Source organism: Coffea arabica, chromosome 2e, assembly GCF_036785885.1.
Source record: "Coffea arabica cultivar ET-39 chromosome 2e, Coffea Arabica ET-39 HiFi, whole genome shotgun sequence".
Lineage (NCBI taxonomy): Eukaryota > Viridiplantae > Streptophyta > Magnoliopsida > Gentianales > Rubiaceae > Coffea > Coffea arabica.
Window position 1 is genome coordinate 20513664 of NC_092313.1, and position 24606 is coordinate 20538269.

General features: G+C 37.5%; 4 protein-coding genes across 18 annotated transcripts; 2 read left to right on the top strand and 2 right to left on the bottom strand.

Annotated features, from left to right (window-relative positions):
* Nucleotides 1–3796: 3796 nt before the first annotated feature.
* Nucleotides 3797–11290, top strand: LOC113731865 (uncharacterized). Of its 2 annotated transcripts, XR_003458612.2 has the most exons (21): nucleotides 3797–4284; nucleotides 4431–4563; nucleotides 4868–5004; nucleotides 5107–5152; nucleotides 5664–5876; nucleotides 6291–6794; nucleotides 6875–7009; nucleotides 7098–7313; nucleotides 7394–7483; nucleotides 7600–7847; nucleotides 7945–8033; nucleotides 8479–8519; nucleotides 8726–8756; nucleotides 8846–8968; nucleotides 9075–9289; nucleotides 9387–9482; nucleotides 9573–9685; nucleotides 9898–10033; nucleotides 10119–10223; nucleotides 10356–10634; nucleotides 10982–11290. XR_003458612.2 is itself a non-coding variant. In XM_027257345.2 (20 exons), exons 1-20 carry the CDS (start codon nucleotides 4010–4012, stop codon nucleotides 10554–10556), a joined length of 3147 nt encoding a protein of 1048 aa, XP_027113146.1. In that variant the 5' UTR covers nucleotides 3797–4009; the 3' UTR covers nucleotides 10557–11290. The 2 variants fall into 2 exon arrangements, 1 of the variants encoding a protein (XP_027113146.1); XM_027257345.2 differs by having other exon boundaries at nucleotides 10356–11290.
* Nucleotides 11291–11606: 316 nt separating this feature from the next.
* Nucleotides 11607–15866, bottom strand: LOC113731869 (phosphatidylinositol/phosphatidylcholine transfer protein SFH13-like). Of its 13 annotated transcripts, none has more exons than XM_072079782.1 (12): nucleotides 15359–15762; nucleotides 15066–15121; nucleotides 14817–14904; nucleotides 14450–14511; nucleotides 13662–13778; nucleotides 13345–13461; nucleotides 12954–13031; nucleotides 12743–12847; nucleotides 12593–12642; nucleotides 12411–12510; nucleotides 12141–12239; nucleotides 11607–11849 (listed from the first exon to the last, which is right to left on the bottom strand). In XM_072079782.1, the coding sequence occupies exons 5-12, from the start codon at nucleotides 13686–13688 to the stop codon at nucleotides 11796–11798; spliced, it is 630 nt and encodes a 209-aa protein (XP_071935883.1). In that variant the 5' UTR covers nucleotides 13689–13778; nucleotides 14450–14511; nucleotides 14817–14904; nucleotides 15066–15121; nucleotides 15359–15762; the 3' UTR covers nucleotides 11607–11795. The 13 variants fall into 13 exon arrangements, with proteins under 13 accessions (XP_071935883.1, XP_071935878.1, XP_071935879.1 ...); XM_072079777.1 differs by having other exon boundaries at nucleotides 15226–15762; XM_072079778.1 differs by lacking the exon at nucleotides 14817–14904.
* Nucleotides 15867–15904: 38 nt separating this feature from the next.
* On the top strand, nucleotides 15905–21630 carry LOC113731866 (putative transferase At1g60990, chloroplastic). 2 transcript variants are annotated; one of them, XM_027257346.2, is made up of 12 exons: nucleotides 15905–16254; nucleotides 16367–16465; nucleotides 16732–16765; nucleotides 17787–17860; nucleotides 17956–18021; nucleotides 18122–18186; nucleotides 18530–18617; nucleotides 18711–18776; nucleotides 19738–19903; nucleotides 20519–20602; nucleotides 20680–20807; nucleotides 21104–21630. In XM_027257346.2, the coding sequence occupies exons 1-12, from the start codon at nucleotides 15964–15966 to the stop codon at nucleotides 21278–21280; spliced, it is 1338 nt and encodes a 445-aa protein (XP_027113147.2). In that variant the 5' UTR covers nucleotides 15905–15963; the 3' UTR covers nucleotides 21281–21630. The 2 variants fall into 2 exon arrangements, with proteins under 2 accessions (XP_027113147.2, XP_027113148.2); XM_027257347.2 differs by having other exon boundaries at nucleotides 15909–16254; nucleotides 16376–16465.
* A 1-nt stretch (nucleotide 21631) lies between these two features.
* LOC113731867 (uncharacterized) lies at nucleotides 21632–23734 on the bottom strand. Its single transcript, XM_027257348.2, has 3 exons — nucleotides 23382–23734; nucleotides 22610–23091; nucleotides 21632–22315 (listed from the first exon to the last, which is right to left on the bottom strand). The coding sequence occupies exons 1-3, from the start codon at nucleotides 23568–23570 to the stop codon at nucleotides 21871–21873; spliced, it is 1116 nt and encodes a 371-aa protein (XP_027113149.1). The 5' UTR covers nucleotides 23571–23734; the 3' UTR covers nucleotides 21632–21870.
* Nucleotides 23735–24606: the final 872 nt, after the last annotated feature.

The window sequence follows — 24606 nt, forward strand, 5'->3', positions numbered from 1 at the left end:
ACCTTTTAAATTTTAAGCTTTCCTAAAACTATCCTTGACTAGACGTTTTAAAGGAAATTTGTTAAAAACATTAGATTTGAATAATTTCAAATAAAAGACAAAGAAAACTTGTTTGAATTAATTTGGTTCTAGTTTGCCCTCTAGAAGGGAAATACCTTTAAAGAAACCATACGAGATATTTTATTTCTTTACTAGCCTTAATTCCAAGGGAATGATTGATTTGTTTCGAGAAATTAAATTAGTTTTATACAGGATAACCTTTTATATACAAAACAAGAACTTGTTTAGTAAAACTTATAGTTTTAAAACTTGGATTTCTAGGGTGTAGCGAGGACGTGGACTTCGATTTCCAGCTTGACTTTTGAGCTTCACTTTTGGTGAGTGTCCCTGCCTGTTTTATGACTATTTGGCTAAAGTGCTTTATCGACTCGTTGTGTGATAATTGCCAAAAATGATTGCTGATCCATCGAAGTGAGCAGTGTGAACTTTATCACACTTGCCTTTCGAGTGGTGACTTGCTTGAAGTGTTTTTCGTGAATATCTTGCTTGCGTTTGCTAAGTGCTAAATTACTAGGCAGGGGAGTGTACCACACCATAAGGGTGGGAGGGTCTCTTATCCTGTCCTGGTAATCAAGTGCTGGACGTAAAGTCGTTGGGTGAATCCCTCGATCAGTCTATAACAATCAAGTGCTGGACGTAAAGTCGTTGGGTGAATCCCTCGATCAGTCTATAACAATCAAGTGCTGGACGTAAAGTCGTTGGGTGAATCCCTCGATCAGTCTATAACAATCAAGTAAAGTCGGTGGGTGAATCCCTCGACCAGTCTGTAACAATCAAGTGCTGGACGTAAAGTCGTTGGGTAAATCCCTTGACCAGTCTATAAATATAAGTGTTGGACGTAATGTCGTTGGGTGAATCCCTCGACCAGTCTAAGGTATACTTGAATATTATTGCTTCCCTATTTATTTACTTCAGTCGAATCAATACGTGTTAATTGTTTCGAGTGATTGCATGATTTTGGGGCACCACTGAGCTTTAGCTCACCCCATGTTTATTTGTTTTCCTTGATAGGTCTTGAGGTTTGAGAAATCTGAGCTGCTTATATCTTCTTAAGAATGTATCTACTTCGTTTTGTGACTTGTAATGTATTTGAATTAAACGATATAGTTTTGTTTTGGGATTGAAGCTGGAGATGTGTAAACCCTGATTATAATATTTGGCTTGTATGTGTATATATACTCGGGCTGTATGAAATTTCATGTTTTGGAAACTGTAAGACCTTACTTCTTGAATGTAACGCGTGAGGTGTTTAGGAGCCGCCGATTGGCTAACTTCGGTTGCTGTTATCTTTGAAGTTAATGTGTTTTAGTATTCAAGCCGCTTAAAAGTTGGCATGATCGGATGGCGGATTGTGTTTTGGTTTAAGTTATACGTGGATATTTGATCGATTTGCTTGCGTGAGTCCTGCGAGAGCTAGGCAGGCGACCCGCCAACCCTCTGGTTCGCCTTAGGGGGAAGTGGGGTCGTCACACTTTGCACTTACTGAAGACTATGCTTGAGAAGGGCATACCTGTTAGCATAATTGCCATCAATTCGCTCATTTGTGCTTACAGCAGAGCAGGACTGCATGAGAAAGCTTTTGAAGTGTATAACATAATGACAAAATTTGGTCTTACTCCTTCTGCTTCCACATCTACTTCTCTGCTGATAGGTCTAACTAAAGTAGGGAAGCTTCAAATTGGATTGGATATTTTCACTGGAAAAATGCATCAAAATGGTAGAACGTAGATGAACTATTTATTACCACTGATGCTAGCAGCTATATTCTGTCTTGGAAAACCCTTAATTTCACAGGTTTCCCCCAATTCGGATGCAAAATGGGCTCTCTCTTGCTTCCCGTAGAAATTAGGATGCGAACTTCCAAAAAGGCCCCTGCCTGGCCGTTATTTTCTGTACAGATACATGAGTTCTGGGTGGCGACGCCGTATAAGTCCTCAATTGGTACAAGTATTTTAGTTAAGGAACTTAATTGGTGCGATAAAACTTTTAGGGACCAAATCGGCTTTAGTAAAATAGTTTGAGGACTAAATTGGCGATTTTCCCAAAAAATTATTTCATAAAATTTTGAGGGATGTTTTGAACGATTTTTTCTTTTTATTTATTAGATTATATGATAAAATAAATGGTGAGAGTGCAAAAAATAAATGAATGAAATGCGATTAACATTTTTCAAAAAGGGAAAATCGCTCAAAACGTCCCTCACATTTTGTAAAATAACTTTTTTCGTCCCTCACTTTTAAAAATATAATTTTACGTCCCTTACAAATTCACATTGGTCAAATTTGGTCCTTACTTAGGTTTCCGACTAGTTTTTGGTCGGAATTCATCACGTGCCTTGCACGTGATCATTTTTAAGGGCAAAATTGTCAAATCAAATTTTATATAATTCGATTCATAATCCCTCACATTTCATAAAATAAATTTTTCGTCCCTTACATTTCACAAAATGAATTTTTTCATTCTTCACATTTTTCAAAATGAATTTTTTCATCTTTTATTGATCATGTGTGTGAATAATTTTTTTTAAAATCCATGTATATATATATTTGATTTCACCTGAACAGTGCGAATAGCATGTGAAATCAAATAAAGATATATTTCATATTATTCGTACTGCTCAAATGAAATCAAATAGATATATATATATATATATATATATATGGGTTTAAAAAAATTGTTAGTTTTTCACTTATATTCATTTTCTTTTACTCAAAATTTGAAAATAAAAAAAACATTTAATTCTAAATATTATCGAGTGTTTATATCGAATTAAATTTGGACAGAAAAAATAAACAAAAGAAAAGTATGACAAAAAGAAATAAGTGATTGGCATTTTTAAAATTTAAGACAATTACAAGGCAAGTAATTCAACTGTTGGTTTTAAAAATGTCGAGTAGAACTTTCATATTTAAATTGAAATTTGTTAGCACAATTATAGAATTCGAATTAGGATCCATTAATTAGATGATCTTATTATATAATTCAATAAATAAATTATTACCGAAAGAGAAATGTCACAAATATTGAATAGATTCAAATGGTGAAATCATATAAATATTTACATGGGTTTCAAATAAAATTATTAGTTTTAAACCCCTATTTATATCTATTGAATAGCATGTGTATAATTACGATTAGCATGTTTAGATGAAATCCAATTGAGATAAATTACATGTTATTCGTACTGTTCAAGTAAAATCAAATAGACATATATGTGGGTTTATAGAAAAAAAGCTATTCATACACATGATCAATGAGGGATGAAAAAATTCATTTTGAAAAATGTGAGGGATGGAAAAATTCATTTTTTGAAATGTGAGGAATGAAACAATTCATTTTGTAAAATGTTAGGGACGAAAAAATTCATTTTGTGAAATGTGAGGAACTATGAATCAGATTATGTAAAAATTTGATTTGACAATTTTGCCCTTAAAAAATGATCACATGCAAGTCACGTGGTGGATTTTGGCAAAAAACTAGTTAGAAACCTAGGTAGAAACCAAATTTAGTTAATGTAAATTTGTAAGGGACGTAAAATTACACTTTTAAAAGTGATGGACGAAAAAAGTCATCTTGTAAAATGTGAGGGACATTTTGAACGATTTTCCCTTTCAAAAATTATCTAAATGCAGAAGTTCAGAAATAAAAAGAAAACCAACAAAACACACAAACATGTGCCTTTCACGTGCCAACATGCTTCCCGGCACTGTTAAACCCCAAAAGGCGTTTCCCAGTAAAAAGACCGGCCCCACCAAGCTTCAGTCTCTCCCGTTCTTCACCTTCACCCTTCCACCGCCGTCTTTCTTTGGTTTGCTTCTATATAAAGCATCTCGAAACCCTCCCAACGCCTTTCTTTCTCACTCCGCTTATTGTAGGGTTTCTCGTCTCCGCCTTTCTTCTCTCTCTCAGACACGCCCACACACATTACACGCAGTAGAGCAGAGAAGAGATGGCGCAGTCGCTGGAATTGCTGTTAATTCAATTCCTGATGCCTGACAATGACGCCAGAAGGCAAGCCGAGGACCAAATTAAGCGACTAGCCAAGGATCCCCAGGTTGTTCCAGCTCTCGTCCACCACCTCCGCACCGCCAAGACCCCCAACGTCCGCCAGCTCGCCGCCGTCCTCCTCCGCAAGAAGATCACTGGTCACTGGGCTAAACTCTCGCCTCAACTCCGCCAACTTGTTAAGCAGTCCTTAATTGAAAGCATCACTGTGGAGCACAGGTTTTTTCCTTCAATTTATTTTCAGAACTTAAAAAAATTGTTTTTTTCCAATCACTGATTTACTGGTTTTTGGTGTTCAATTCTGCTCGACTTTAGCAAGAATGATGCTTTATCGTTTACAGTGGTTTTTGTCTTCAATTTGGCAGTCCACCGGTGAGGAAAGCCAGCGCGAATGTGGTGAGCATTGTAGCCAAGTATGCAGTGCCAGCTGGAGACTGGCCGGATTTGTTGCCATTCTTGTTCCAGTGCAGTCAGAGCGCGCAAGAAGACCATAGAGAGGTGTGTTTGCTATTCTTGATCACTTCAAGAAGATTCGTTTACCACTGTTCTGTAAGATAATACTATTTGTTCTCTTGGATTTTAAACTGTAAATGTACAAATAGAAGTAACAAGAGGGTTCCTCCATTTGTCATGCACAGCTTGAGGGATTGCTTTATTTAATTCGAATTAGCTATTTATGTTGGAAATTTCTATTCTTTAATTTTCTAGACTGAATACCTTCGTGCTTGCCATGCTTTCTTTAGTCATCGTGGCTAAATGTAAAATGACTAAGCATTGGTTGCATGCTTTTTGGTGTTGCAAGGTTGCATTGATACTTTTCAGCTCCTTAACTGAAACAATCGGCAATTCATTTCGTCCATACTTTACAGACCTACAGTCTTTGCTACTCAAGTGCCTTCAAGATGAAACCAGTAACCGAGTCAGAGTTGCTGCCCTCAAGTATTGTTTATTTGCATTTGTCCATTGATAATTTTTTTGGGTCAAAATTTAGGAGATGGTGAAAATCTTACTTGTGTGATTGTTGCTTGATCATATTAACAGGGCAGTTGGCTCCTTCTTAGAGTTCACCCATGATCAGGCAGAAGTAGTAAGTGATGTTGCTCTTGCAATCTCCTATTTTATTGATATTGCACAATTTGTTGTACATTAAACATTTGTCTCACGTGACCAAATATTGACTGATTGAGCATAAAAGACAAAGAAGGCAATGAAGTTGTGACAAGGCATTATTGTACCCTCATTTACATATAGATTGAAATTGTGAACAAATTCTGCAGATTGTGACATATGCTAATCTTATGGAATAGGTCTACAGATGTCAGTGAAACATTCGCAACTTTTTAGCCAGAACTGTCATGCTTATAAATCCATTCAGGAATTGATTAACATTTATTTAAAGTCAATGAGAGCTTCCACTTATATCATGACTTCTTTATAGAGCTTCTGAATAAATCACGGCTTCTAGATTTACCTTTATACAACAGGAGAAAGGTGGTAACTGGAAATCAAATTCGGTTTATTGCTGGTAGTTTTTGGTTAATTCACATCTGCTGGTAATTAACATTTATATCCTGGTTTATATATATTCTACCTTTTAGGTCAAGTTTCGAGATTTCATACCAAGCATTTTGAATGTGTCAAGACAATGCCTTGCAGCTGGTGAAGAGGACATAGCTGTAATTGCATTTGAAATATTTGATGAGCTGATTGAATCTCCTGCACCACTTCTCGGGGAATCAGTGAAATCAATTGTACAGTTTTCACTTGAAGTCTGTTCAAGTCTGAATTTGGAATCAAATACATGCCACCAGGTTAGTTGTGGAAATTTGGTCCCTGGAACAATGATGGGCTCTAATTGGTCATACAAGATAAGCTGAGTTTAGTTTTATTTTTTTTTAGTTGCTTAGTAGATCCAGTGTTTTGGGTGGTATTTGTTTGCCTTTTCAATATGCTTTTCCTTTTCTTTTGATGGAGAAGCTGTTTCTGGCAAGCACCCGTAGAAGATGTCTTTCTGGAACAGGTTTTTATTTTTGGAACTTTTAGGGCCAAGATACCATTTTAAAAATTTTTAATTTCTGGAATTTCATTTTACGAGGCAGATCTTGAAAAAGCTAAAGATATAGAAAGCCTGTCTTAAGGCTATTATCACCAGTCTAAGCAGTTGGCTTTCTTCTTTCTGACTCGCTGCTTGCATTTTAAATTTTGAGTCTTGTTGCTTTTGTCAGGCTATTCAGATTATTTCATGGCTTGCGAAATATAAATCCAACTCACTCAAAAAGTATAAACTGGTTACACCAATTCTGCAAGTTATGTGTCCTTTGCTTGCGGAATCCACTAACAGGGAAGAAGATGATGATCTTGCTCCAGATCGTGCTGCTGCAGAAGTGATTGATACCATGGCTATGAGCTTGTCTAAGTATGTTTTCCCGACTGTTTTTGAGTTCGCTTCTCTCAGTAGTCAAAGTGTCAATCCAAAGTTTCGGGAAGCTTCAGTTACTGCATTGGGTGTTGTTTCTGAGGGATGTTTGGACTGGATGAAACAGAAGCTGGAACCTGTTCTTCATATAGTCCTGGGGGCTCTTAGAGATTCGGAACAAATGGTGAGGGGGGCTGCATCATTTGCATTAGGTCAATTTGCTGAGCATCTGCAGCCTGAGATAGTATCTCATTATGAAATTGTTCTTCCTTGCATCTTGAATGCCCTAGAGGATGTATCTGATGAGGTTAAGGTATATACTTATCAAGACGAAGACTAATTCCAATAATTTTGGTTCTGTGTACCTAATAATTGTTCATTTATATTATGCAGGAAAAGTCCTACTATGCTTTAGCAGCATTTTGTGAGGACATGGGTGAAGAAATTCTTCCTTTTTTGGACCCTTTGATGGGAAAGTTGCTTGGCGCCCTTCAAAATAGTCCGCGTAATCTGCAAGAGACATGCATGGTAAGCATGCATTTTCAGTGCCTTAATGTGTAGTATTTACACAAATTTACAAAGTGATCTGTTCTGATTTCCTCCTTGCCCGAATTAGTCTGCAATTGGTTCAGTTGCATCAGCTGCAGAGCAAGCCTTCATTCCTTATGCTGAAAGGGTTCTAGAGTTGATGAAAATGTTTATGGTGCTAACAAATGATGAGGACCTCCGATCACGAGCAAGGGCTACTGAATTGGTTGGAATGATTGCTATGTCTGTTGGGAGGACTAGAATGGAGCCAATTTTACCACCCTTTGTTGAAGCTGCTATTTCTGTAACTAAACAAATAACTTTTTACTCATATTTTGGACTTTTGACGTTCCCTTGGCATCTCATATGTTCTGTATGTGTCAGGGTTTTGGGTTGGAATTCAGTGAGCTTAGGGAGTACACTCACGGATTTTTTAGCAATATAGCAGAAATTTTAGATGAAGGTTTTACGCAGGTATCCTTAGTGTTTTCAATATTACACCTGTTGTGTTACTTTTTTTTTTGGTTGCCTGCCACGGTATCCTGTTGTGTTACTTTAATACCAGTATGCTGATGCATTTCTCGAAACAGTACCTTCCTCATGTTGTTCCTCTGGCATTTGCCTCCTGCAATCTTGATGATGGCTCTGCCGTGGATATCGCTGATTCAGAAGAGGATGAGAACATCAATAGTTTCGGAGGTGTATCATCAGATGACGAAGCACATGATGAACCAAGAGTTCGTAACATCAGCATAAGAACAGGTGTATTGGACGAAAAGGCAGCTGCAACACAATCCCTTGGCTTATATGCTCTGCATACAAAGAATTCCTATGCACCGTATCCTTGAGCTTTTTCGTGGATCTAAAATTATAGACTGCCTCTACATGTAAAACATGAGTTGCTTATATGTTGGAATTCCTTGATTGATCTTAAGGTACTTGGAAGAATCTTTAAAGATCTTGGTGAAACATTCAAGCTATTTTCATGAGGATGTGCGGCTCCAGGCTATTATTGGTCTGAAACGTGAGTGCTGTATATGCATGTCTTGGCTTGTGCTTTTGGAGGTCTCTCTACTTGTTTGTTTTAATTTATTTTTATTTTTTAAAGTTGAGGTTGACTAGTTCTGTATACACGTGTGTAATATGATGAATTCTCCTGCATGATTTATCCAAATGCATTTTTGAAATGTTGTAAGATTTTCTTTTATGTCTTTGGAGGTACACATCTTGAGATATTATGCTTGAACCTTCTAAATTTAATAAAAGCCCCTCTTCATTCTCTGTGCTTAAAAGGTGAATTGATGGGGTTATCATTTCCTTTGTTGGAGATCCTGCGTTGTCTGTCTTGTATCACATTTTTCTTTTATCTTTCAGTGCCTTGTATTTTGATTGCGAAGTTGTCTTAAGAGTCATTTGGTCCTTATGAAAATAACTAAGAAAAGCTGATATTTACTTGTTCGTATTGGCAGATATTTTGACAGCTGCACAAGCAGTTTTTCAAGCTCATAATGTGAGTAGGAATCAATCAATGACTCCCCGGGTGGAGTGCTCAATATTCACATCTTTTGTTTTACACATTTTTCAACTATCAATTAGCATCTTGTTATAAAGTTCTTGTTGTTCTTCATATTTGTGTTATACTTGAGCCCTTTTTAATAATCTCTGTAATGATAAAAAAGATCTATCTTGTAATAAGGCTTCATTATTGCTTTGCAGGAAGGGATGTTAAAGATAAAAGAAGTCCTTGGTAAGCTGATTTTCGGCAATAACTTCTATATGTAGAGTTTGATGATATATTCAACCAACTGAGAAATCTTACATTCTTTTTGCGAACAGACACAGTAATGAATATTTACATGAAAACAATGGTTGAAGATGATGACAAGGAAGTTGTTGCTCAAGCTTGCATGAGTGTTGCTGACATCATAAAGGATTTTGGTTACTTGGCCATGGAGCCTTGTAAGGATGAATTTTGCTGGTTCCTCTGTTTATGTCTTTGGTTGTTTGTTTTAAGAAAAAAAAAATGTTTTAACACCTTCCCATGGCTCCTGTGTTTTGATTACAGATATACCTCTGCTTGTGGAGGCCACTTTGACATTGCTCCAAGAGCAGTCTGCTTGTCAACAGATGGAATCTGATAGTGATGATGATGATGATCCTGAACACGATGAAGTGCTCATGGATGCAGTTTCGGACCTCCTTCCTGCATTTGCAAAGGCCATGGGTTCTAATTTTGCTCCCATTTTTTCTAAGCTGTTTGAACCCTTGATGAAATTTGCCGTAAGTTGGTTGCAGTGAACATTTGTTACCTATGAGGGATGGTCACATGACACTTCATACTCTGATTTTTATTCGTTCAATTGGTTTCTAACTGTAGAGAGCTTCACGCCCACCTCCAGACCGGACCATGGTTGTTGCCTGTCTTGCAGAAGTTGCTCAGGATATGGGCACTCCTATTGCCGGTTATATTGATGTAATTGTTGTATCTGAAATTCTTGTTCTTTGTTAGTGTAGGGTTTCTTTAATCTGGAGTTGGTATTTATACAACTTGATTCATTTCCAGAATGTGATGCCTTTGATACTCAAAGAATTGGTATCATCGGAGGCAACTAATCGGAGAAATGCGGCCTTCTGTGTTGGGGAGCTGTGCAAAAATGGTGGAGAGTATGCTTTGAAGTATCCTTTACATTCCTATGATTAGTCCTTAGTGTTTCTTTGCTTTCATTGGTGTTTCATTTGTTGCTCTTCATTTCATTGTTTGATGTCAAAGAGTTGTTATTGAACTGCTGTTTCTGCACTGAATACCTTACGAGCTGCTTAGATTTTTTTTTTTTTTTGGAGGGATGCTTTTGTCAGATTTCTGCTCATTTTCCTTAAATTATACTTAGATATTACGGTGATGCTTTGCGCAGTCTTTACCGGTTGTTTGGAGACTTAGAGCCAGATAATGCAGTAAGGGATAATGCTGCAGGTGCTGTAGCTAGGATGATAATGGTGCATCCAGAGGCAATCCCACTTAATCAGGTTTATGTGCTGATTAATCTGCCTTTCAGCTCAGAAGATCTTGAGTTGCTTCTGTAATTCTTAGCATAGATTGTTTTGGATCCAGGTCCTACCTGTTTTCTTGAAAGTCCTTCCTTTAAAAGAAGATCATGAGGAATCCCTGGCTGTTTATAGCTGCATTTGCAATCTTGTTTTATCATCTAATTCCCAGGTACTTATTTTCGTTGGTTGTCTGTTGATACAAAACTGGCTTGATCTTATTTGGTGGAAGCACGTCTCTTTGTTTTTTCCTGATAAAGTATTTTAGCCTTGATTGCTTTAACATCATTTGGGTGCTGTGCAGATCCTGTCTTTAGTTCCAGAGTTGGTTAATCTATTTGCCCAAATTGCTGTGTCACCTGTAGAAACTCCTGAAGTAAAAGCTCATATAGGCAGAGCTTTCTCTCACTTGATTTCATTGTATGGTCACCAAATGCAGCCTCTTTTGGCAAATCTTTCACCTGCACATGCAAATGCGCTAGCTGCAATTGCTCCAAACTGCTGACACTTGAGCAGATAATTGAAGTTTTCTTGGCTGTTTGATACGTGTTGTCAATACAATGAGCTGGTTGGTCTCATACAGGTATGTTACTTAGTATTGAGTGAAGAAGGAGAGAAGGGGGGGTGGGGGTGGGGGGTGGTGTTGCTTAGGCATTGGAGCCTTGTTGAATGGATTACCTCAGATGACCAAGCCATGCCCTAACCTGCTGACCTTACCCTGGAAACAAAAGTAAGAAGGAGAAAAAGTTGTTCCATGCTAGAAAGCTTTTATGTCGAGGATCATTTTGTAGACCATGGCCAATAGCCGGAGAATACATATCAAGTGCTATGAACCATTCCTTGAAATTTCTGATGTTGTCTTGGATGTATAGCTTTTACACGCCTTCACACTTATCCTGCAGTTGGTTTTTTTTTTTTTTTTTCCTCCAGGTGGTGTCTCCGATTTTCCAGCATGGAGATGAAGCCATTTCTTGCAATTTATTTTTTGTTATTATAGAAAAAAGTCTTATGTATTTGTACCAATCATTCTTTATTTATTTTTGCTCAGTTATTTGAGGCTGATGACGTGCGAGGTTTCTTTTTGTTTTTGTCTTTTTGGGGGTGTAAATTCTTGTGTTTCATTTATTAATGGCCAAAGTGTAGTATCCGACTATTCTTGAGGAGGCCGTTTCGAGTGTCTTGTAAGGATCCACTATTCAGCAGCAATATGAAGTTTGGCCATATAAAGTTTTCATTTCATTCTCTTTTTTAGAAGGTTTTGATTCATCATCGCCTTGTATAAAAGTTCAGATACCATTTATTTATTTGGATGTAGAACAAAAAAAATCATTATCCACTTTTGAACGAAAATAGAAAAGGAGAAAGATGAAGAAAAATAGCTGACTCTCCGCGCGCGCGCGCACGTATTTATCGAGAGAGAGAGAGAGAGAGAGAGCGACTTCAATTGACAAATAAGTTGAAACTAGGTGGTATCCACCGCGTGGTATATGCTCAGTTAATGTTTAGCTAGTAATGTTGGTGAGAATGAAAATTAGTGAAATGGAGTACAATCAAATGGAACTATAAAATGGAACTATATTATGCAGGCATATTAATGAAAATTATACGAGCCTCCCAAGTAAGATAACCATGATGGCTCAGGGCTCCATGAAGCCATTGTTCTAGTCTTTGAAATACAAAAGTGAAATACAGACAGATTCAGCAACAACTCAAGGCATCAATCGAGCAGTGAATCCAGTCCTGTTCATACAGGAGAAAATAGAGCAGAGCAAGTAATGCCTCTGAAGCAAAGAAAAAACTGCAACAAAAGCAAAGCAAGCAAACGCAAAAATTATGACAAAACGAAAGCAGACAGCTGTATTAATGCACATATAGCCTCACGAAATGTGAAGCTAGGATTGAGGTTTACAAAATCGCGGAAATGTGAAGCTACTTTTTCTAGTTGGAGAACAAGAATCATCTACATCCAATCTTGATTGAACTACTGATGTATAACTAATTCTTCCCTGTTTACATAATGACATCACATCACGCAGCAAGAAAAGTAAATATTAGAGCACCCTGTGAGACATTTTCAAATCTGAATTACCTTCAAAGGGAACGTCTGTATATACAAGTCAACTTTCTGGTCATCGCCAGATACTCTAGTAATCTGCCTCACAAACTTTGTTTCCACATTATATACAAGCTGCAATTTTGAATCAATAAATGTCATACATCTTGACGTGATGTAGCACAAACTCCCAAAAAATAAAACATAATCAGGTTTTGCTTTAAAGCATAATATGAAACATAAATCAAAGTACCTGAACAACATATTCAAATAAATACAGGGTACACTGGGTAAGCATGTACCTACCTTCCTTATATCAGGATCATTCCAAGGACTCATATTAGATGAGAGGCATCCTCCTTCAACTGGACAAGAGCATAAGCCACCCAAAAAATCAGGCAATTGACTGAAAAAACATTAAAAAAAAAAAGTCAGGATGCTATAATTGAAATTCTCACAAACAGGATGACCTAAAAGTAGAAGTAAACCTTGAGTCAATGGCTTCAAGTAGTTTTCCCAAAGACTTAGGCTCCAGAACCTGCAAATTTGGACAATGTGATTTTATCGAATCTGAGCCACAGTAAAGGTAGAAAGAGAGAGAGAGAGAGAGAGAGAGAGAGAGAAGCACACAGCCTTGCTTGAATTTTTGCAATAGTTTTAGCATCAAGAAACTTCTGTGCAGCAGGCCAGAGCACCTTCTTAAAACCAGGGCCAGCATTAACAATGAACATCCGATGGAGTGTCTGCAACAATTACAGGGAAAAACCAAAGCCACATTCACCAATAATTGTATCTAACAGAGTAATTATTTATTTCCATAAACTGAATTTGACAGGAGCTACTTAATACCTCAGGATAGTAATTGTTGTTAATTTTTGTCATGGATGCCAAAAGATTAGCAGTTGTCCTTGAAAATTTTTTAACTCCCTGTGTTCAAAAGTTCCCTGCTGTTATTTACAACAGTATCCGATGCAACTGTAAAAAAATGGTCTTTAAAAGGAACTGGAAGCATGTACAAGCTAGTCAACAATTTGTAAATTTCTGTCAAAAGCACAGTACACTGATACCATCCTAAAATATTAGTTGCTTCAATGCTGAAAAGCTTTTTCAGCGCATATAGCACAAACAAGTTGGCACCAATCAAAGGAAAAATGTTATTATCTAGTAAGGTATTTTCTAAAGACACGAATCACGAACCACTGCCCCCATGGCAACCAATTTTGCAAAATGACAAACATACCAGGCCTTGGACATCTAGAATTGTGGTGGCTGAACAGATCCGCCTCTCGTACCAGCTAAACAATAGTTTGTTCCATTGCAGCAAACCTCTCGTATTCACCGCGCACTGGGAAACAAACTATGAACCAAAAGATGAATACATCAATACATTGAAACTGCATATAAGCAAGCTAACAAATCAATTTCAAATCAAGTATTAAATAATCTTCAATAAATGAAAATTTTCTTACTAAAAAATTTAGAGACTACAAAATTACAAGGATCTCATGGTAAAAGAAACATTAAGTAAACAACAGTACATCAAAAGACTAAACATACCAAATTAAGGAGAAAAAGGCTAAACATAGAACAAACTTAAGTAGCGTTAAAGCTGGTGAGAATAATCCAAGCAGCTTCCCTCCTATCACTACCAGCGATCAGCTTAACACAAAATACCTATTAGAAACACCAGATCAGTTTTGGATACTCAAAATACCCAAAAGAAAAAACAAAAAAACATTGCAATCATGGGTTCTGAACCAAGTACAATCCCTGCATGCATAAAAATCTTTCCTTCTTATACAGGATGATGGCACATAAACATTAAGAAATAATATCATTTTCCATTGAATGCCTTCTGCACAGAATATTTGAGACAAATAAATGGAGCAAGAAGTAAAAATCTGGAACCCATACAACAAATTGAACAAAAGGTGAGATGGCAAAAAAAAAAAAAATCAGAGTTAAGAGATTGGCTAAATAAACACAGTTTTGGCAGGCACTTTTTCCTCACACTAGACATCGTAAGCTCAACAAAAAACTCATTATTGTACTGAAGCAAATTACAGCATAAATACTTTTGGTTCTGCTGCAAAACTCAGACACCCATAAGCCATTTAGTGGTAAGTGTTAACGACACTTGTAAATGCAACTACACCACTCTATGCAAAGTATGCATCCTCTAAATACAAAGTCACAACTATTGCAATGGATAAGTAATGACAAAAGACATCTATTCCAAACACAATTCAAACTGGATCTCCCAGTACCATCTATAACTCATATGCCTAACCATCCGTGTTAAGAAGCCAGTAGTAAAGATAAAAGGCAAAACTAAGAAATAATACCCGTAGCTACTTTGTGGAAACCAAAGAATAGAATATAACTTGAAAGCTGAATCTTAGGTGATCTGCAAAGATAATTGGGGAAAAAAGATCACAATCTAAAAAGCTAAATCTATCTCTTCTTGTGAGTTTTTCTTGCGTTTTTCCTCAATCTACAAAACAGAAATCAAAATATGACATAAAAGCAAAATAAGACTATTAGCAGCAGCAAAACTAAATAACTAAACAAGAAATTAAAACCTTTAATCTTCAATAAAAAAGCAAAAAAAAAAAAAGAAAAAAGAGAAGGAAGCAGAAACTTGAAGGTCTAGTTTAGCGTAAAATAAAATTAGAAAAATGGCTGGAAAATAAACTACAGAAAAATTCAAACCTTGAAAAGCTAAATCTTTTTTTCTTCTTCTTGTCGACTTTTCTTTCATTTTTCCCTCAATCTATTAGAAGAAAAACGAGATCCCTATCTATCCAATATATAGTAGAAATGAGATCATTAACAGTAGCAAAACTAAAGCACTAAACAAGAGATCAGAAATCAGAAACTTTTCTTACAAAAATTTGAAGGTACAATCTAGAGTAAAAATGGAAAAAAGATTGCAAAATAAATTAAAGAAAATAGCACAACCTGGAAAGTTGATTTTTTTTCTCCTTCTCATGGACTTTCAATCCATTGTCCTCAATCTATGAGAAGCAAAATGTGATTGTGAGTAACTGCAAGTTCAAGAAAACAAAGAAAGAAACAAAAACTAAACAAAAAAACATCAAAATAAGCAAAAATATCGAACCCATTTCGGAGAAAATATGAAGAAGAGGAAGAGAGGATGAGGGCTTTCTGAATAAAGAAGCAGAGGATGGGCGAGAGATTGAGAAAGGGGAAAGGACGGTTCTGTGAAGCATTGAACCCAACGGAAGTCTCACCAACTCTGAGTCTCTGACAGTATGTCCATCTGTTGCACGTGGAAGGAAACAAATGCAAGGAAAGGAAAGCGTAAAGGCCAAGGGAAACAGCCTGAGGGTGTGGACGAAAAGGGAAAAAGAAGCGGCAGAAAACAACACAGCAGTAGCAAAAACAAGCGAAAGGAAAGACGAACGAAGAAGAGAGCAGTGGGAAAATCAGGTGCGACCAAGATAAAATTTGGAGTGGAAACAACACCAATATGTGGCGGAGAAAAAAAGAAAGAAGCAGGTTGGAGTTGGTAGAGAGGAGCCTGAACAGCGGGCAGAGAGGCAGCTGACGACCCCAACCGAACACCTGCAGACAAAAACAGTAGCACTAAACAGGCGGAAGGAAAGACGGGACGAGGAACGAAGGGGAGAAAAAATCAGGTGCAACAAGCACACTTGGCAACCAATCACTTTGCGCCACGTCACCATCCAGCCAATCCCGCCTCGCCACGCGGAGGACGACCACGTCCGACGTGGACACCGGGCTTCCGCCTTAGTCTATATGGTTAATAATTAATAACCGAAAAGGTCTCCAAACTTAAATGCTATTATGAATTTCAAAAACCGTAAAACAAAAAATGTCTTGGATTACGGGTACCGCTCCCGCTTCTGCAACTTCAGCTCCGGTCAACTTGTTTCCTCCTCCTTCTTCTTCTGCACCTGCACGGTACTCCGTCCTTCCGCCGCACTATACACGGCTGTACTACCCTACTAGTACTAGTTATAGATTCACCCGCCGGAGCCGGCAACCTTTGCTCTCTTATACGTTGTCATCGCTTCCCTCTCTACCCCACCTAAAGGATGCCTTTCGAGCTTTGCCATTCCATCTTTCCCCGCCTCCTATCGACCACGACCACGACCACAGCTTCGTAAGTTAGTCAAGTTCGGCTCCTAATCACTAACTGCTGCTTCCTTGCTTGTAATTATAATTTCGATTCTTTTTTTTTTTTTTTTAAATAAAGAATTCATTAATTTTGGTAGTTTACCCAGGACACCGTGACAAATGCAGATGATAGAATTAGTATTGAGGCGTTTCATAGTGATGATGAGGCACTGGATGCAGCTGAAAAGGGCGCCGTTGTGAGTATCTAAAATTGCGGTTCAGATTTTTAACTGCTTTATTATATATATATATATATATATATTTATATATATATATATAACATAAGAGTTCATGTTTATCTACTGCTGCGCTAGCAAAGATGAGCTTTAGTATACCTTTCTTTTATTGGGAGATGGTGTTCCTAATTCCATAAGCAGCTCTAGTTAAATTTTACTCATTTGAGTTGGTCCTATTTTACATAGGTTAATTTCTAAACAATTTCATTTTCTGCTTGTTATTCTAGGTAGTGGATCTATCACATTATGGTCGCATAAGAGGTAACATATTTCCACTTTGTTGTTGTTCTTGTTGTCTCTTGGTTTCCTAACACGTAACTCAGGTTGTTTCCAGTAATATCACCATTAATGTACCCTGGAAATCCGTATGTGCTCAAGCTCTTGATATTCAACGTCCAATTGAAATATGTTAATTCCAACACTACACATGGGAAGTTGAATAAGTTTAAGAAGAAAAATGAAAAGGAACACTTTATGCGGTAACCAAATCCTACAAAAGATTCCATAGTTTATTTTACCGCTAGTTCAGTGAAATTGGTAAACCTTTTATTTACAACTGCTGTCTTGAGAACCGGCCCTAAAGCACATATTTCAAATGACGCTGGGTGTTGGTTATATGCGTCAAAGTACAATTTTCTTACCAGGAGGGAAAATATTATAAAGCAAATGACCTGGTTCTTGAAACGTCCAATCTCCCTATCAATTTTTCATATTAATAGGCTGGTTGCCACATCCACATAAAATTTCCTATTTCATTGACAACAATTGTAGCAAAATTTCTTCCTGTTCTCCAAGCAACATTTATGGTGTTAACCTTGCCATTAGCTTAATGGAGAATTTTCCTGATAATATATGGCAAGAGAAAATCATAACTTGGGTCGAGGAAGTGGGAAGTTGCCTCAACTTGCATTCACGTGACAACAGCATATTGACGCCAGCAGATGCTTGAAATCTACTCTTAATGCCCAACTACGGCTTATTGGTGTGTTCAGACTTTTAATGACTGTTGAGGTGTGATTTTTCTTAATCAAATACTTTAAGATCAGATTGACACTTGCATAATCTTCAAGGATAGTTTGTGAAGATTCTTAACATGTGTTAGCCTTCCAGTTCGTAAAATATGTTTGCTAATGAATGCATGCATCGATAGTTGGGCTATGACACAGCAAAACTGTTGGGCCACTTCCTTCAGTGATTTGTTCGATCCTCTCTTTTACTATCCTTCCTTACTTTGCTTATCATCTTTTGTCACTTAATGATTTTTATGTTTGTTGGCATAAAGTTGGCGGAGAAGACCGAATTCAATTTCTTCACAACCAAAGCACTGCAAATTTTGAATGTCTTAGTGAAGGCCAGGTACTTTTAGTGTTGTACCGCATCTTCATTTTTGGAAGCAAAACTACTTAATTCTAGTATCATTGTGCTGGGAGTAATGACTGTACATCCTTTAGGGATGCGACACTGTTTTTGTGACACCAACAGCTAGGACAATTGATATTGCGCTTGCATGGATCATGGTAGCTCTTCCCTGCTCTTGGGCTAATTAAATTGTGGGATTTTTCCAATATTTGGCACCTATCGGTTTTGGAAGAATATGTTGATATGCTATGTCTGCAGAAAAATGCAATTACATTGGTGGTCTCTCCCGTGACCTGTGAAAGCATATCTAAAATGCTTGAGAAGTATGTTCATACTGCAAGATTAATTTTTTAAATTGTTTACTGTGCATAATTTGACCTTGCTTCTTTTGTCAGATACTGCTCATTTTGAGACTGTTTTCCTTGTTACATTTGTAACTGTATCCTGTCACTGTTTAAACCTTGGTGGTAAAAGAGCTAGTGTGATACAGAGCAAGAACCCTTAATCTTCCATTGTGATATTAGAAATTTATTCCATTTTACTGAGGCAAATAACTTTTGAAGAAAAAAAAAAGCTATTTTTATCTTGTGATTGTGGCATCCAAATTAATATATTTTTTTAACAGGTAAGACTTTCTAATTGCATACTAATTTTATTTGATTGAAGGTACATTTTTATTTCTGATAAAGTAGAAATTCAAGACATCACCAAGCAAACATGCATGTTTGCATTAGTTGGACCTGCAAGCAACCAAGTAAGCAATGCTAAGTTCAATAGTGAAGTTACTAGTACCTACATTAAGTTTCTTTTGCACCAAACTAATTTCTATGTTTTGTTTCATGAACAGATAATGGAGAGATTGGGCCTTATCGACCTTATTGGACAGCCTTATGGCTCACATAAACATTACAGTGTAATTTGATCTGCAAAACTTTCTCAAATGTTCATACCAAATTGCCAATACTCATTTCTGGTGGACAAAATTTTAATGCCTGGGCTGCTTGTGATGATTTTTGAATGCATGGTTAATCACCAATGAATATGCCAAAGAATTCCTAATGAGTTAACTCATTGCTGATGAAAAGAATAGTAGTTTGATAGTGTTGTTTTATTGGTGTTACATGGCTTCTATATCTCAATTGGATACCTCTAAAGATTCCTATTTATCCATTAATTGTTTGTCTTCCTTCTATCTGGTCAATTAGAGTTGAACAGAATGTCTATGCTGGTTAAATCTGTAAAACAGCCAACATATAATACACTCACAATTTCAGATCTCCATGTGTACTTCTAATCTCTGTAGTTCTTATTGGTTTTTCTCCTAAACTGAATTTTGTGTCTTTTGGGAGGAGGGGGGGGGGGGCAGGGGGGCTTCTGTTGAGTGATTGTGAGAAAGGAGAGAATGAACATGAGTTTCCTGGTTTTGGTTATTATGCATATAATTGAATAAAAGCACACCAATAAATTCTCTCCCCTTCCAGTACTCAAATGACTTCATTGTTGTCATTTGCGTTGTTTTTTAGTTGTTGACATTTCTTCACCAATTTCTTAGAAGTGTTGATAGCCTAGCATACTGGACAATGGGTTAAATTGCAATGTCTTGGATGAACAAACTATAAGGTTGTCTTTATATATGAAGGTCAGTTATTTTGTGCAAATGATTTGACATGTTGAGGTCTGTACCTCATCTGTATCCCAGCATTCTCACTATGGATAATTATTGCATCGGAGATCTTATTTGGCTTAATATTCTTATTTAACACACACACACACACACAGACAAAAGCAAAAATAGGTCTTTGGAATGAGTAAGATTGTTAGCTAATTCAACAACACTTCCTATCCAAGAAATATGAACTTTTTCACTTGTGCAGGTAAATGGGAAGCCTGTAACTGTAGCTGTGGGAAATGTTATTTCTGAGGAAGGTTTTTCATTCTTGATGTCATCAGATAGTGCTGGAACGGTATGGAAAGCTCTTGTTGCCCAAGGTGCAATCACAATGGGTTCTGGCGCATGGGAAACATTTAGGATTCTTCAAGGTTTTCTTTTTGTATCTTCTTCAGTTTAGTATTTTTTTTTTAGGAATTTTTGAATCTTTTCCAAATTAAAGTTGCCATTCTAGATATAACCTTGTTTCATTTTGGCCTTACATGACATGTTCCCTCAACGGCATTTCCAAACTTTGCTTAGTTTTATCATCTTACTCTGTTTCCTGCATTTTCTGTACTGCTAATACTGTGTCTGGCATGAAAGAAAAGTCAAATGAAGCAAAGGTCTAATTTCTCCACTGGAGGGAAGGGTGATACAAGAAAATGTAGAAAGGATAATTTTATCCATAATTTGATAAAAAAGAGAGAGAGAGAGAGAGATAGATATTGTGGCAATGATCTAAATACTCTCCAGAGAAGAATTTTTTGGTACTGGATGTCAAGTGGATGTGGATATTAGATCCACTGTGCCTTATTCCCTGCCCCTTGGAGGAGAGGAGGGTCTACCAACCAGGGGCAAGGGTTTTAGTCCTTCTATTCCCTTCTTTACTTTTACCAGTGGCTCGCTATGTGTTCTCTTCTGTTCATTATTATTATTTTTGTTGGGTACACTTTCAATCATTTCATGTTTATGATATAGAGCTCTAACGTGATCAACATAAGCAGGAAGGCCAGCTCCTGGTAAAGAGCTTACAGATGAATTTAATGTTCTGGAGGCTCATCTGTGGAATGGAGTTTCTTTGAACAAAGGTCCATGATATCCTATGTGATATACTGGTGTGAATCAGTGCTTTTGTCATTGTTCTCATGTAGTAAGTAATTTTCAGGGTGTTATAAGGGACAAGAAACAATTTCTAGACTTGTAACATATGATGGTGTCAAGCAGAGGTTGTGGGGTATCAGGTTATCATCACTTGTGGAAGTGGGCAGTGCTGTTACAGTTGATGGGAAAAAGGTGCGGATTTTCTTTTGAACTAAATCTTGATTTGATTGTGTACGCACATCACATAAATTTCATTTCTGTAAAGGGTTGATATATTGTAAGTCATTTTGACTTTGGAAACTTCAAATGCAGCACTATGCTCGAGAATGATCTGTTCTTTGTTGGGATAAGTTATAAAGGAGGTTTATTGTTTTGGATTAGACAGCAACTACAATTGGAAATTGATTTATTCCTGGTCCCTTAATCTGTTTTCCTACTTAAATGAAGTTCTCTATTTGGAAAATAAACATCTGTTATAATTTGTGCAGGTTGGCAAGTTGACGAGCATCACAGCAGGTAAAAGAGCTTCTGAGCCTTTTGGATTAGGCTATATCAAGAGGAAAGCTGCATCGAAGGGAGACACTGTAATTGTTGGAGGCAATGTTGTTGGGACAGTGGTGGAAGTGCCTTTTCTTGCTCAACAGCGTGTGCTATCAAAGACTTGACACCTTGATTTCAAGTACCAAGGCAAGACTAGTTAGTCTTGTACCCTTCTTGGTTGGATTTCAAGAAGCTCAATATGTTTACATGGCTTTTTAGTTTGCTTGGAAAGATGACGGGTGAAGTTGAGCATCTGCGAGAACAATAGATTGGAGGTTTAGGGCTACTTTGTGAAAGCTTTTGTTCCTGCCAAAAACCTGGTTATGCTGCCGTATAGCAATATTCATTTTGTTTGCACAGTGTTGGTGGCTCGAGCCTTGTTACCTTATAGATTGCTACATGGAAAACTGAAGAAAAATATGTTAACATGAACTCCTAATATAAAGAAAGAGAGGTTTGCATATTGTTCCTAGAACTTCCTCATCTCAAAATTCTCTGTTCTATTCAAAGCTCAGTCATCTCCGGCAATGCATAATTTGCTTGTTCTATTCAAAGATGTATTGCTGGGATGCATCTTCAGAGATAATTTAGCATATCTATATGAGCCAGTACATTGATGTTCTGCCTAATACTAACACCATTTACATATTTCTGTGAGGCAAACTGATTAATTCTGCTAAAGACCAGAGGAACAACGACACAGGTCTTGCTGATATCAACAACAATCTTCTAGAATACGAACGACTGCCGAGCGCTGTTGTTTGCTCAAATCTGTCGGAAATTCAACAAGGAACCTGAGCCGAAGGTCTCCTCTCCTACCATGTTGTTTAGAAATGGGCATGCCTTGGTCGGGAATGATTTTCTCGTACCCTGGGAATATTATATCATCTATGGATAAATCCATTTGGTCCCCTCCTAGTAAAGGAACAGAAATTGTACATCCTGTCAAAGCCTGAACTAAGGGGATCTCAACTCCAAGCTCCAAATCATCACCTTCTCTCTTGAAAAGGGGGTGTCTTTTCTCATCGATTATGAAGATTATATCCGCTGGATGCATTCCCGGTCTCTCGTCCCCCTTCCCTTCGAATGTGATCTTCGTTCCTTTCTTCCACCCTGGCTTTACTTTGATCCTCAGTATTTCCTCTTCTTGAACAATGATCCTGTTACCACCACAATGGTAAATGCCATCAGAAGATTCTTGAGTATGACGTAGTACATATCATTAACACAGTTCTGCAATTACTTAATGTAAGTAGGTAAGGCCATTTTGTTGCTTCATTTGCTAGATTGATCCTTAATATTTGCTTTCTCAGAATCACACGTTGTTTAAAAAGTTTTTAAGTATCTAGCGTTCTAGCCTCTCAGAGAGTCCTCATTTCTAAAATTGGTGGTTTCGAAAAGAAAAAAAAAGAGGAGGAGAGCCTCTCAGACAAATGATGAAGGGTGAAGCATACCCTGCATTTGAGATGACATCTCTGGTTATCTTGACCTTCTTGACACATCCGTGGCATAACTCCTCCAGCGTGCATTCGAGCTTCTTCTGTATGGGCTGAGCTTTCCTCCGAGCTGTAGTCTGTGAATAAATAATGGGGTTTGTGGCTCTTTTGCTGGTTATTTTTGATAAAGAAACGAGGGGTGGCTCTGGGGTGGTCGGGGTTGATGGGGTATCAGTCCCGTTGGGACTTCTCGAATGGCCATAGAAATTTCTGGGCGAAGGAGCACCGTTGTAGATTCCCCTGTGGCTCGAACCGTCCGACGACCTTGGAGTGCCTGTAGGGGTGATGCGGGTGCTTGTGCTGGAAAGCAGCGTAGGGCTGGAAATCACGAATTGTTCATCATCATCCGAGGAGGATCGATGGTGATATGAATTTTCCGGTGTTTTTGGATCATCATGACTGGGTCCATTTATTTCCTCTCGTTTTTTGCTACTCAGAACCTGTTTTTATTTTTTCAGAAAACCCAACAATGGTGTCAATGAAAATGTGAAGAATATCGCGCATCAAGGAATTCGGACAATTTTGCAAGTTTCAAAATTACGATGAATAAAGCTTTTGCATGATCTACATGCATTGCATGAGGGGGGAGGACATTGATGATATTTAACGTGTTAATAGATATAGTCTTGAAGGGAGAGGGAACAGAGAGATGGAAAACAAAACAAAACAAACAATGCATATGATGAAGGGCTATTCATCAAGAAATAATTCCAAGGATAATGTTACAAACCCTGTAGGCTTCGTTGATGGTGCTGAACTTGGCTTCAGCTTCAGCTTTATTGGATGTATTTCTATCGGGATGCCATTTCATAACCAAAGATTTGTAGGCCTTGCTAATATCTGCAAGGGATGCAGCTTTGGAGATTCCAAGAATGCTATACAAATTCGCTGGAGGTGACCTCGCAACAGGATCTGCCATCACCGAGGGACGACTACAGAGAAAGAGAGCCAGATAGATGATGATGCAAGAACCAAAGGTTTCAGAGAGACGCAGAGGGAAAGGAAGAGAGAGAAAAAGAAAGGAGAGAATTTTGCGGAGTTTGTGACCGTACAGTTGTGTAGTAAGGCGTATGATCTCCGGAAATGGTAAGCAAAGCCAAAGTAGGAAGGGTTATGGAGCGTTTTTTTATTATATAACGGCCGGTACTGGTCGAAATTCTTTTCCTCGTTACTTCGTGGGTGATGTGCATCGGACACTTGTTTAGATATACTTCATGTGTGAAATTTTTGGAAAAGTAAATTTAATTAGGAAAACTATATAAATATAATGGAAGAAATTAACTATTAGTGGGTGCATGTACGTAATAGATTGAGTGGGATTTAGCCGCCGTTAACAGATTTTCAATGGACATGCATTACAAAAATTCTTACTTTATTACTACTTGTTTTCAAGAAATTTATCTCGTAGAATTTCTGGCTGTTAGAAATGTACAAAGAAAAATCTTCTTATACTTTTTATTGGAAAATGTGTAATGCTAGAATATAAAAAGGGATTTTCATTTTGTTAATACTTATCTATTTCACATGGTCTCAGGCAATCATAAAAACTCGAAGAAAAAAAAAAGAAGTTGGAATAAAAATTCTGCTGACATCTAGTACTTACATTTTTCTTTTTTGTCAGAAGAAGTCTTGCATTGTAGGCGAGAAAAGTCCGCATCTGTGCGTACATTACAAGAACGATTGCTTGATGATTGATGCTGCACAGCAGAATTTCCTGGGGAATCAAAACCAAATGCATATGCCCCAAAACTAGCTGCCAGAGGAATCTCCGAATAATATTCATGTTGAAAATGATTGATAGGTAAAATCTTAGCATTTGTGCTTGGAAACAGGATTTAAGTCCGGCTTCGATTAACCTGTAGCATTCTGAGGCTGGCAGTTTTTCTGAGGGAGGCAGTATTTACTGGTGGAACTTACAAATTTGCAGTAGGAAAAGAAGGAGACAGTAATGTCTC

What these genes read in the sequence shown, in the direction of transcription:
- LOC113731867 (XM_027257348.2), bottom strand. Translation starts at nt 23,570, where the DNA reads ATGGCAGATCCTGTTGCGAGGTCACCTCCAGCGAATTTGTATAGCATT. An exon ending in CCATCAACGAAGCCTACAGG is followed by an intron (nt 23,092 to 23,381) that starts GTTTGTAACATT and finishes AAATAAAAACAG; the next exon opens with GTTCTGAGTAGCAAAAAACG. An exon ending in GATGTCATCTCAAATGCAGG is followed by an intron (nt 22,316 to 22,609) that starts GTATGCTTCACC and finishes TGGTGGTAACAG; the next exon opens with GATCATTGTTCAAGAAGAGG.
- LOC113731869 (XM_072079781.1), bottom strand. Translation starts at nt 13,688, where the DNA reads ATGTTTAGCCTTTTTCTCCTTAATTTG. An exon ending in TTCTAGATGTCCAAGGCCTG is followed by an intron (nt 13,032 to 13,344) that starts GTATGTTTGTCA and finishes TTTTGAACACAG; the next exon opens with GGAGTTAAAAAATTTTCAAG. An exon ending in TACAGACGTTCCCTTTGAAG is followed by an intron (nt 11,850 to 12,140) that starts GTAATTCAGATT and finishes CTTTTGTTGCAG; the next exon opens with TTTTTTCTTTGCTTCAGAGG.
- LOC113731865 (XM_027257345.2), top strand. Translation starts at nt 4,010, where the DNA reads ATGGCGCAGTCGCTGGAATTGCTGTTAATTCAATTCCTGATGCCTGAC. An exon ending in ATCTGCAAGAGACATGCATG is followed by an intron (nt 7,010 to 7,097) that starts GTAAGCATGCAT and finishes TGCCCGAATTAG; the next exon opens with TCTGCAATTGGTTCAGTTGC. An exon ending in CAGTTTTTCAAGCTCATAAT is followed by an intron (nt 8,520 to 8,725) that starts GTGAGTAGGAAT and finishes ATTGCTTTGCAG; the next exon opens with GAAGGGATGTTAAAGATAAA.
- LOC113731866 (XM_027257346.2), top strand. Translation starts at nt 15,964, where the DNA reads ATGTCTTGGATTACGGGTACCGCTCCCGCTTCTGCAACTTCAGCTCCG. An exon ending in GCTCACATAAACATTACAGT is followed by an intron (nt 18,777 to 19,737) that starts GTAATTTGATCT and finishes TCACTTGTGCAG; the next exon opens with GTAAATGGGAAGCCTGTAAC. An exon ending in TGGAGTTTCTTTGAACAAAG is followed by an intron (nt 20,603 to 20,679) that starts GTCCATGATATC and finishes AGTAATTTTCAG; the next exon opens with GGTGTTATAAGGGACAAGAA.